At 55.5% G+C, this 12362-nt stretch overlaps 1 protein-coding gene across 5 annotated transcripts in view; it reads right to left on the bottom strand.

The window, feature by feature from the left end:
* Positions 1-489: 489 nt before the first annotated feature.
* The window catches only part of CLEC16A (C-type lectin domain containing 16A), a 190503-nt gene continuing 178630 nt past the window's right edge, over positions 490-12362 (bottom strand). For 2 of the 5 annotated variants that reach the window (XM_058680868.1, XM_058680867.1), the window contains exons 22-24: positions 11281-11439; positions 6492-6611; positions 490-3640 (exon numbers count right to left, since the gene is read on the bottom strand). In XM_058680868.1, coding sequence (XP_058536851.1) covers positions 3303-3640; positions 6492-6611; positions 11281-11439 — 617 coding nt within the window. In that variant the 3' untranslated portion in view covers positions 490-3302. Of the gene's footprint in view, positions 3641-6491; positions 6616-11280; positions 11440-12362 lie in introns of all 5 variants that reach the window. The other 3 variants (XM_004586757.3, XM_058680869.1, XM_058680870.1) reach the window with 2 other exon arrangements.

Below are 12362 nucleotides of genomic sequence, written 5' to 3'. Positions count from 1 at the left end.
GGGTACCCAGCACAGCCCTGCCTTTGGCGGCCACTTCTTCCTTCCATGTGTACCCAGCCTTCGGTGCAGGGGCTGCCCTTGCATTCTCTGTGCTAAGTTTGGGTCTGCTTTCAAGACCCACAAGCGTCCAAGCATTTCTGGAACAGGTTTAAGTTGCAGGTTCAGGGGGCCTGAGGACAGTGCTTATAGGGCACATGCTAGTGTTTGCGGAGCGTTCCAGAATGGGTAGTCCTTGGACTGGGGAGTGCCTAAGCTGGGGGAAAGGGCAGCAACTGCCCCTTCCCCAGGTAGAGCCTGAGGCTGAGATGTGGACTCACCTATCTGGCAGCTGGAGGATGCAGATGTGGGGGTGGGTGGGGGGAACACACCTTCTGCATGGAGCCAATTGCACCTGAGCCCTGTCCACTCCATCCACTCCAGCAGCCATGACAGACGAGGTGTCAGTAGCTGGGAGCTTCTTGCCACAGCGCCCAGGAGCAGCACACCACATTCTTGGTAGCCTTTTTCTCTTTTATTGCCAAGATCAAATTTACAAGGAAGTTCCAGTTTTCATTTCCACCCTCATGTTCAGTACCCACGAAGCATGAGTCACACGGGCAGACACGGGTACTTCCCAAGAACAGCCCAGAGGCCCAGGAGTGCTGCGTTGTCCCAGCCCTTGCCTCTTCCTGGGACAAGTTATTTACATAGTCTCAGTTCAAGGAAACACAGGGAATTCAAATCATTGCTGCCTGATGTCAGCATGACTGCATCCAACAGCTCATACTTATTGCATCTATGAGAGGACCAGAGTCGGCTTGTCCCGTACCTCTATGCCTTGGAGAAATGCAGTGCGTGTTCAGAGGCATGGGTGGTCTGTCCCCGGATGGCTTGTTGCTCCAGAGGCTGGGGTGTAGGAGGTAGCCCCCTGTGGTCAGCAGGCGAGGCGAGGCGCCTGCTGCTTACTGGAGGGCTGGCCTTACCCCCACTCCACCCCAGCCTGGCTTTGCAGCTGGCCCCTGCTCCTGCAGAGAGGCCCCTCCCCTTGCTCTGTGACCTGTCTGCAGAGGAGCCCTGGCATGCCCAAACCTCCAAAGCAGAAAAGGGATGTGCATGCCTCCACAGCAACCCTCAAAACCCAGGTATAGAGTCACATGGCAAAGCTAGCTCCAACTCAACAAACCCAGTAAGACCCACAGGCAACGTGGGGAGGGGGATCAGGGTGGGTGGTGAATGCCCTGCAGCGACATGGAGGGGTCCTAGCCCCAGGGTGGCTCTCGTACACCCTCCTGGCTTCATCCTTGGAGCCCCATGTGGGCCAGCCAGTGTGTTCTGTCCGTGAGGGCTGCCTGGTGTGTCAGCATTCCTGAAGATGCACCTGCAGCCGCTCCACCCGATCAGTGGAGACAGGGTCTTTGCACAGGGCCCAAGGCTGGCTACCTCCACCCCCACCCCTTCTGACTCTCAGATCTCCTAATACAAGGATGCATGCTCCTGTTTCCACGCGGTGCCTGGGACCCACCCCTTACCTGCTAAGTGAGCTGCCAGCCCCCGCAGAGGCAAGGCCTGGGAACCCTGTTCCTGTCCTTGAGGATAAGGCAGGAACCCTGGCACACAATGGTTGGTCCTCCCAGGCTTGCTGTCACCCTGCTGTGGCCATTCTCAGTGAGAGCTGGAAGCACTGGATTTACGTGGTAGGCTGGAGGTCCCAAAGGGCCTGGGCATGCCTGCTGGGGCTCCAGACCTTTCTTCACAGAAGTGCGCTGGGTGGGGAAGCCATAGGCTACTCTCATCTCTGCTGTCAAGAACACAGGCATTTAAAACTGGGTGTGGGTGGTCAGGCGCAGGTCTGTTCCCATGTCCACTGACCTCCACGAGAGATCAAACAAGACCCATGGCTGGGTGCTGGAGGTGCAGGTGCTGTATCGCTGTGGGTTCTGGTCCCAATGATCACTCTTCCCCTTCTCACTGGGCCCAGCTACCTCCTTGCTACTGGGACGCTTCTCTGCTCCAGCAAAGGTGGGAGCCAGGTGGGCCCCTGCTGGGGGCGTTTGAGGCCTGGGGCGATGACTGCATTCTTCCTGAAGCTGGGATCTGATCTTGGCAGATGCTGCCTGATGCTGCTGGTTGGGCAGAGGGATGAGAGGATGGCACTCTGGGGACAAGTGGCTGGTGGCACCTCAGAGCATCACCTGAGGCTGCCTGCTGATGAGCTGGGCTTGGGTGGACACCCTGGTGAACACATCCATGGAGGGCTGGGGAAGGTCTTGTCACCGAGCACAGGCCGCCAAGTGCAGAGGGACACCTTGGGGGTCTTGCCTGTGCGTCCAGAACCGACAGGGCTTTCACTTGAGAAGGGGCTTTGTCCTGGGAGCTGGCACAGAATGGCTCCCCTGAGCCATTTCCACTATAGCTAAGGGTCTGCAGTCTCCGTGAAAACAGTAGGCGCTGTCTTACACACAACAATGAGGCAACAGGTGCCATGGGTGCCAGCAATCAGCCCCTGCTTGGTTTCAGTGGGCAGAGGTGCAGGAGGAGTGGGCAGCGGGAGCTGCTGTGGTCTTGCTTTGCATGGAAAGCTCTCGATTAGGCCGAAAATCCACCTTCCTGAGCCTGTGTGTACCTGAGAATATGGGTGTCTCCCTAACTTTTGGTTCAAAGAGCATCTGAACTTTTCAGGAAGGTACTTAAATGTTCCACAGGCTTGCAGAGTTAGGCAGCAACATGGAGATAATAAGAACCAGTTTTTAAAATGGGGAAAGTTATGCTGAGAACTCTACAGGGGAAAAATATTGGAAGTTCAAGGGAAAACAAAAACAAAATCTTAACAGTATTATTACACTTTTCACACAGCATCAAACTGTGGGGTTGGTTTTTTTTTTTTTTGACTTCTTCCCACATGGATGCTTTTTAAATAATCACGTTTCATCTATTGCCAAAGGCAGAAATAAATAGCCAAAGGAGATGTTGGTCTATGTGCGCTTTTCTATCAGCTTCTGAGCCGGGTCCTCCTGGGCCCATGGAGGCTGGGACACATGAGGCCTGGAGGGAGGGAGGGGTGCCGGTGGGTCCTGCCCCTGGGGCTGCCAGCTCTGAGCTGCAGCCATCGCCGCTGTCCACCTTTGCTGGACAAGCCTGTTCCTGCAGACATGCACAATGAGAAAGAAATTCAATGCTGAGCACGCTGTCTTGAATGTGAGGGGCAAGGGAGAGGTGATGCAGCCATGCAGGCCTGTGGGTGTTCCCCCAGGGTCTTGCTGATTGCCTGCACTGGAGTCCCTACCAGTGGGGCCATATGCACCAGGAGAGATCCTGGTGCCAACTTAGTGTTCAGTGCATGCAGCCTCCTCATCCTGGGCTACCATGCACCCTGCAGCGGGCATGGGAGGTAGGGGCATGCCCGTGAGGCTGTGGAGGCTGTGAGGGTCAACAGGTGGCACGAGGGTCAGTGAGTCGACACTCAGCGAGTCGGTGGTGTCTTCATAGAGCAGGGAGATGGTGGGCTGCTGTGCGGGGAGCAGGCTGGGGGACAGGTGGGCTGTCTCCACTTCTGTGCCCCTGGCCAAGCTCTTGCTGGGCTTGGAGTTTGCTTCTGTTTCATTGACGATCACCAGCTGGTCAGGAAGGTGTGGCTGAGGCTGTTCTGGAGTCGTGGGGGCATCTGGGTTGGGGTGAGAAAAAACAGAGGTATACTTGGTCCTGGATAACCCGCTGTGCTGATGCCCACTGCTCCTGTACTGGGAAACTGGGGTTGGAGATGGCTGGGGCGGGGGTGGGGGGCAGTGTGTGGCCTGGCTCTACTTACTCCAGTGTTTTCTAGGCTTGGGGAAGCAGGTCAGGGTCCATGGCTAGCCCTGATCATGAATGAGGGAACTTTGGATTAAGAAAGGAGAGTCCAGGCAGGCATCCTGTCCTGGGGGTTCTGGATCACAAACCTGACCATGAACCTGTGTCCAGAAGTAAATGGGCTTGGAGTGGGGCAGGGGAGGATATGCTTACAACCTCAGGCAATTTTCAGAGTCTACATTTGGGGATATTCACCTGAGAGAGCCCACTGCAATATTAAATAATAATAATAATAATTTCTGTGGAATTCTTCAGCTTACAAAGCCACACTAGAATCTTGGACTGTGGCCTGTTTTCTCTAAGTGCTGAGTCAGCACTGAGGGGCAGGGACTGCCTAGGTGGGCCAATGGGGAGAGAGAAAGGCAGGCCAGAGTGGTGTGTTTCCATAACCTGAATGATACCACAGACAGCCCACCTGCCTTCCCAGCGAGGGGTTGGTCTATAGATGACATCTGGATGCTGGGCATCCAGAGAGATGCGGGGCAGCAGGTGGTGGGTCACCCACTGGGAAAGCAGACTCGGACTGGCCCAGACCCTGGGGTCAACCAGAGGCTGCGCAGAACGTCTGGGCCCCAGGGAGGGGGCAGTTGGACTTTCAGTGTTGCTGATCAATGCACATTTTTCCCTATTATTTTTTAAACCAAGCCAAAATAAAACAGAAAGGCAAACTGAACAGAGAGGAAAACAAAATGGGAAAACAAAGAGCAAAGTAAAACCCAACAGCAGCTGGTAGGGGAGGGCAGGACCCACGGAGGCAGCACCGGCAGACGGGCCCCAGGGCACACAGCGCATTTCTCCCTACAAGACTCCCAAGGCTCTCAGAGGTGCCAATCCAGTTCCTCCTAAGGCCTTAAAAAAAAAAAAAAAAAAGAGAGAGAGAGAGAAAGAGGGAAGATCTGGAGATATCCAGGGCATGGGGCTGGGCCTCACATGAGAGCCTGGGTACCCTTGGGTACCAGTCAGAAAAGTGAGCAGACGCAGTCAGAGCCAAGACATGCTGAGTGAATACTTGCTACCTGTAAACTCTGCTTCTCTGGATTTCCATTCATTTGCTCCTTTCAGTGAGGACGCTTGGAGGGGCTGGGCCGGAGCCTGCGCAGGCTCAGCTGGGACCTGGGCTGGGGCCATCCAGCCTGCTGTTGTCAGAGTGCGGCTCTCTGAGCAGGCCCCACCTGCTCTGGCAGCCTCCACTACGTTCACCTTCAATGGACACAGGACACGGACCCGGGCCAACGAGAAGGGAGTCACTCTCCGGCTCCCTCACGCTCTCTCAGAGCTGCTATGTGAGAGTTCCCCTCCCGGCTCTGTGTGCAGTTATTAAAGAGGATGGCCAGCCTCTCTCCCTTGTGGGGGTTTCTAACGAAGAAAATAATCAAGGATGTGGGAAAGCTGTAATCAGAGTGATCAAAAAAGCAAAACAGCAAACAATGCCAGGCACACAAAACTGGTCACTTCTTAAGGAAAAGAACCAACCATTTGTATTACAAGTGTGGTTATTCCCTTAAAAAACAGCTTCTCTAGTGTCTGCTGCAATAAGGAGCCATGATCTCTTAACCACCACCCCCAACACTGTCTCGCCTTTTTCCTGGACTGGGGCGGGAGAGCTGGGCTCGGGTCAAGCACCAGGTTGCAAAGGCTCCAGCGGAGGCCTTGCCCTCACCAGACTGCTGGGGCTTCTGAGTTTCTGGGCTGCAAATTAGGGGCTGGGCCAAAATACCAAGGATCTGCAGGAAAGCTGTATTCATTGGCCATGGTGTGAGCTAGGGATAGGCCTCCACAGACACGCAGGCAGGGGGTCCAGCCTTCCAGTGCCTAGTCAGTACCCTCAAGCCACTCATCTGTATCCTCAACTGGGCCTTGGCAAGTGCGTGAGACTTACCAGGCGAGCCTTGGGCTCCTGGAGCCTGAGCCAGCTCACGCGGAGCTGAGTGATGTGGGGTAGAAACCAAAAGCACCTGACAGCGAGCTTGAGGACCAAGCGCAGAACAAATCACTTTGAAACGAAAAAGAAGGCGTAAGGGTCTCGGCTGACAAGCGCAACTGCCCCCAAGACAGAACTCAGCCAGAAGGACAGAAGGAACGTCTTGGGAGAGGGCAGCAACATGGCCCTGACGAGGTGCTGGGGCATGGCCAGGGCCCTGACCCAGGCCCTGACAGGGTCAGGGCCACAGCAGCTCCATCACACAGTGCACTACTCAGAGAAACAGCTGTTGGCCTCTGGCTGGTACCACACTGAACCTGCCACTGCTGGCTTTGAGCAAGGCTGGGGAAGGGAGAGGGTAGGAAAAGGAAAAAGAAGCTGGGTGATCTCCTGGTGGCTTTTCACAGATTCTCAGTTTTCTGGCTAACTGTTCCCCAACTCTCACGGCCTACCTTGGGGCACCTGTGGGGACTTGGAGAGGCGGGGCTTGGCCTGTACTTGGGTGTCTGGACTGGGGCGGCCCTGTCAGATCTCATGCTGGGCCACATCTCAGCTTCCAGTGTGGCTCAGAAGAATCGATGGGGGTGATGGAGGGCTGAGGACAAGATGGGAAGGGCCTGCTTAGAGGGAGCAGAGAGGGTGTCACTGACATTCTCTGCTTCCCTGGGGCATCCTCAGAGGGGCTCCCCTTGCTGGTGCAGTGGGAGGAGTCGCGGGCCCATGGGGGCTAACGGAAGAGACCTGCCTGAATTGAGTGTGCGTGGGTTGCCGTGGCAGCTGCTGGTCGAAGCACTAAACCCAGTGGCCGCCGTGACTGTCGGCCTCCGACAGGCTGAACACTCGCCGGCGTCCTTTCCTGCCACTCCTGACTAGAGGGAAAACACAGTGACAGATCATAGAGAGCCTTTCACAACGGGACAGCGCAGCTGATGTGGGACGGGACACACAGTGGCAGTGGATGCCATGTACCAACCACGAGAGGTGAGGCAGGGGAAGGTGGGACCCGGCACTGGCCCTCCATGCAGAGTAGATAACCCCCCTCATCTCCACTCCCCAGGACAAGGCAGGGACAGGATATTTCACAACCCAGGTGATCTCGTGGGTATCCTGTGCAGGTGTTAAGGACAGGGGAGGTTCGGCCCTGCAGAAAGGAAAAGATCTGGGGTTGTTGCCAACACCTGGTCCCAGTGCGGGCTGCGGCAGGAGAACATGAGTGTCCACCTATTTTCACTTTGGACCAGAGATTAAGCAATGGAGTCCCTGCATGTCCGGGGCATCCTGAGCAGAGAAGGGCATGTGGCTGGGGGCTTAGGGCCAAACCAACTAAGTGAACCAAGCTGATTTTTGAGCACGGCAGAGAAGGCTGATGGTTTGTAGTGTTAGTGTTGGCGAAAGGCAGCAGTCTGGCTCTGCAAGTTCCGGGAAGGCCCAGGCTGCCTGACACACTCCACACTCTGCTCCCTCTGCCCTGCATGGGAAGGGAAGGCGACCCACAGATCTGCCTTGCTGTGTGCCAGGAATGGGCCATAAGCGGAAACGCTGAGGCCAAGCACCCGGGGCCCCAGGGCCAGTTGTGGTTGGCTGAGACAAAATGTTTGAGCATCTCGCTGCGGAGGAAGTGGCCATCAGCATCGTGTCTGAGAGACACAGTGGAGTGTGGCACAGTGCCCAGGAGGGACACCATGGGGCAGCACCAGGCAAGTGCCCCCAGCTGCCTGGGGCCACATGGAACAAAGGAGGACATGGTACAAAATGCTATGCATGTTCTGTCACACACACAAAGCCAGGGAGAATACACAACACTTCCTCCGCTCAGATGGGCCCAGGGAACAAGCTGTAGGGATGGTGGGCGAGAGGATGTTGGATGTTGGAATGAGACTGCCTGTCTACCTCCCTCCTGCCCTCAAGTCGTCTGTCTCTCTCTCTTTGTGGTGGAAGAGTCACAGGTGGCCATGGCTCAGAATCCAGGGCACTTTACAAACACATGTTAAAATTTAAAAGGGTGATATGCCTTTCACTCTGATGTCATTTTCCAACAAGTCTTTTTTTTTTTCTGTCCTCTGCCAAGTAACTCACCCTGCATGTGTCTGCCCAGGAAACTCTCTGCAGGCTGCAGAGCCATCATCTGGGGACGTGGCTTTCTCATCAGCATCTTGCTCAGTGAGTGTGTTGGGTTGTGTGTCACTGTACAAGTGTGCATGTACCTATACATGCACAGACATGTGTATGTGTGTATGTGTGAGCATGTGTATTTATTTGTGTATGTCAGTGTGTGTGCTCGTGGGTGTATATATGCACAGGGATAACCCCAGAGATGTTTCTAGAGTATTCCTACTTTTCCCACATTCGGTTCTAAAATTATTCTTTCTTCCCTTTCCCGCCATATGTTCTATGCAATTTCAGCTTCTCAAAACCATAAAGTGTTTAAGGGGAATAAAACACTGATTCCAACCCTGTCATTTTCTCACGCGTGATGGGGCTGAGGCCTCTTGGGGTGGTTATGGTGGATGTGTGGGCGGCCAGAGGCCTGTCTCCTGGACCCGTCCCAACACAGGGCATTCAGCTTTCCCTACCAGGCACTGGGACCTCAGAGCACTTTATCTAAAGAGCAGGGGGTGACAGAGAGATCGGGGCTTTGAGTGTTGGTACTGGCTATGCAGGCCCCCCCAATGAGGAAGGCAAAGTTCCTTTATTCCCACAGATTTTGGCTAGACCTTCTGCTCATCAGGGAATTCAGTCTTGTCCTTCTGCTGGGCCAGGCCAGTACTCACTGAAAACCCACTGCAGAATGTCCACAGCTCTGCTCCCGGCATGTGAAAGAGATGTAAGCAGGTGCTGATGGCACAGACGCCACTCCCCTCCCTGCAGCTGAGGAGCCAGCATGCACCGGGCCTGCAAGTCTGGCCAGACTTAAGCTTGCTGGCTTGAAGTCACTGCTAGGTCCGAAACCTTGGCCTTCACGGGCCCGAGAACTGCTTCTCAAAGACAGACTGTCCTGCCCCCAGGCTGTACTTGGAAGGAGAGAATTTATAGGGACCTAGAGAGACAGGGACAGAGAGCGGAATCACTGATCCAGCAGGATGGTGGGCTGGCATGTTGGTGGACTCCTGTGGGAAGCCCATATTCTTGGGATGCCCTCCCTGTACTGTAGCTGGTGACTGCATGCTCACTGTGTGAGCACCTCAGGGTCCTGGTCACATCTACTCCCTTGTGAGATATACGCTTTGCCACCCACATCCCTAACACCTGTGCAAAGGGCGGGCTAGACATACACCTGTTTGTTTAGAGAAAATAAATGCCACAAAAGTGGGTTTTTTCCAGCAAAAATCTTCATACAAGTCAAGTCTCCAACACCATGGAGCAGAATCAGAAAACCAGGCCTGTCTTGTCACTGGGTGGGTGACATCTCTCATATATGCATCCAACTGGACGCTGAGCAAAATGTGGCTATGGGGGCTGAGAAGCACTGGGAGTGGCAGCCCTGGCTTTAGCAGACCTGCAACTGTGCTCCCGGAGCACAGGTGCTTCCTGGAAGACAAGGGTTCCCAGGCAGGGCTCCAGCTGTCCAGGCCAAGGGCGGTGGGCAGGCAGGGCACATGGGCTTGGAGGAAAGGCTCCGACCCATTGTGCCACTGGCCAGCTCTCCAAGAAAGCTGCCTCTGGCCTCTAGGTGGGAAAAGTGTGATGAGCAGGTCACCCAGGGTCCCCTACCCTGACCAGGAGCGTAAACACTGGGCCACCAACGTCACATCAGGCAACTGGCACAGGACTCCCATTTCAGACAGAGCTACTTCTCTTCTTTGCCCTTGGTATCAATTCCTGTAGGGCTTGGTCAGACACCAGGCAGGTACTGATGCCCTCTCATTTGAGCCAGTACGACAGAGGACACAGGTACCCCACAGGCCTGGCACTGCACAGACAGGGAGGCTGAAGCCAGAGGTCTGGCATCAGGATGGGCAGTAACTCATGGCTTCAGACACTCCTGCTTCTCCAGCGATCAACAGCTGCATCCCAAGGAAGCCGGGCCTTGGATTTTGACTGACAAATGGCATAGCAAACAGGATGCACATGAGGCCCCCCAGTTTGCCAGGGCTGCACACCTGGAGCTGCCCAATCACCAGACAGCCAGAGGCAGAGGGGTTTAGGAAGGCTGAGAAAAAAGAAATGGGTGCTCAGATGTCTGCCTCCAGCAGAGACAGTGGGGTTCATGCTCCAAGGGAGGCCTGATTCGAAAGACAGGGTCTCCACTGGCTTCAGTGCCAGCGAAGGAGGGCATGGCTTTGTGTTCACTTAGCAGCTGGCTGTGACTCCTTTAGCATGAAGGTCAGACGCCCACAGCTTCCATGGAAAGAGATCTTCCATCCCCATGCAGGTGTAAGCACACCGATGCAGATACTCACACACAGGCACAGACACACAACTCTGCACGCTGTCCCTGGAGCAAGCATGGAGCCAGCATTAACAGGGACCCTGAAGGCTGTCCTTAGCTTCTAAAGGAATCTCTGTCTGAATGTGCCAGTTACAGCGGCCACTGCCTGCAGGTGTGGCCAACTTCATGTCAAGCTCAGAGACAGCTGAGAAAGGCGGTCACCTCCCCACAGCTAGGGAGGTGGTGTGAGGGTGACCTTCATCAGGGCCTTGGGGATGTCAGCAGGAGATGGAAGTGATGGCCACTGCACAGTAGAGAGGCATGCCTGGGCAGCAGGCCACCCTAACTCCTTGCTGGCAACTCAGAAACTGCAATGGCTGGAGGCAGGGTGTGGGCACCCAGGGAGCTCTTAGCCAAGGGCCTCAACTTCCTAGGGCTGCATGGCCCTGTCATGTCTCTCTTGTCACAATCCCTGAATCCATAACAACGGAAAAGGTTATGGATCAGATTTCATAAGAATCAAAAAGGATACCAGGGTCACCCGCCTGGGAGAACAGGCCAGTGCTGCTGGGGACCCTCCAGAGTCACGTAGGCAATGCCAACAGGGTGTGAAGCATCACACTGGCTCCTGGCCATCAAGGAGGCCCTGCACAGGCCCTGCTCTTCTGGCTACTATTTGGGATCACATTATTCGAGACAGAAGCCCTGTGTCTTTAGCTCCCAGAGTCTCATGTGTGTGAGAGGTTCAGCAAAGTGAGAATGAGAGGTATGGCTGGGGAGCCACGTGTACAGCCTGTCCTGGGCTGACTGCAGGACCTCCTGCTGGCTCCGGGCTTCCTCTGTGCCATGCCAGGGTTCAGGATGGTTAAGGGTCAGATAACCGGACAGGACCAAATGTATGGGGAGAGTATGACTGTCTTCCCATAGCTGCAACAACGGCCTCAGGGAGAGCCCTGCTTGTGACACCAACAACTTGAGGTGCTGATGGGGTGGGCTGGGTCAGCCTGCCTGCAGGTCACAGCAACAGAGTGAATACCCCAGGGCTTAGCTTCTCCAAACACTGTGATCAGCAGGAGCTGGGTGCCAGTTGTCATGATGGCGGTGGTGAGGAACTGGGTTGTTCCAGTCGTCTGTCCCACCCCCCAGCCTCGTCATGGGCCCCTACCTGCTGGACTCTGGGCGGCAGAGGGGGTGGAGGATGAGCTGGCGCCTCCTGAGTCGCAGTGGCTGGTGCTGCCGCTGGGGCTCCCGCTGGCGGATGGCGGCGACGGCGAGGACAGGGAGGGTGAGCTGTGCTGGTTTATGCATTGAGCCACTGCGAAGCCTACAAGATGAGAGAGTGAGTGACCAGGCGGGAGAGAACTCATGAGCCTGCCATGGAGTATCCCCCACACTGTGTCAGACACATGAGGGGCAAGCACCCAGTCCAAGGGCCACACTAGGGCTTCATTACACCCCACCCCCAACAAGACACACTGAGCTTTCTGAAGGTCCCAGTCTGTTTCCCGAAAGGAGCCAACTTCACTGCACAGCCTCTCAACTCTGCCTGATGTAACTATGCTTTGTGGAAGGAATATGCAAACATGTCCACGGGAGATACTCCTTGCTGACCGGGCCAGGGGCCCATGCAGACCGGGGTGACTCTTGTGCTGGCCCCCAGGGGTGAGGGAGCAGCCATGGTAAGGCTGACCTGTGGATTGCCTTTATCTCATGATGTAGGGGTAGTACCAAGTAAGGCAAGGCTGGTGGGGGTGAGTCCTTCTGGCTGACCCCAATTCGCACCCTCCAGCCATTAACTTGCATGCACCAGCTAGCCCCAGATCTTGCACTGCCTCAGTGTGGCATGGATCAACTCTGGGTTAACACTTCTTCCAGAAGGCTCTCTGGGTCCTGACCTTACCTCTCTTGGCAACTCAGGGGGCTGACAAACCCAGGCCAGTGTCGGTGTGGTGAGTAGACTTTTGCTGGGACACAGCCATGGTCCTCTGCTCAGATGTTGCCTGTTTTATGCTCCATGCCTGCTGTGGCTCAGCTTGTACAGCTGTGTGGCGAGCCTGGTGTGGGGCATGGCGTACAGGCTTCAGCAGAGCTGCACTTCTGTGCCCCATCTGCTCACTGACTACCATGGGGCCCCAGCCAGGTCTATATACTCCCCCAGCCTCCTTCCCTCATCCAGAAATGAGACCTGATGTTCAGCCCTCCTCCTGGGGCTTGGAGGAACTCCACAACCGTCCAAGAAGAGGCTGT

This window comes from Ochotona princeps, chromosome 24 (genome assembly GCF_030435755.1).
Source record: "Ochotona princeps isolate mOchPri1 chromosome 24, mOchPri1.hap1, whole genome shotgun sequence".
NCBI lineage: Eukaryota > Metazoa > Chordata > Mammalia > Lagomorpha > Ochotonidae > Ochotona > Ochotona princeps.
The sequence above is the reverse complement of the archived record's forward strand: the minus strand, read 5'-3'. Positions and strand labels throughout refer to the sequence as shown.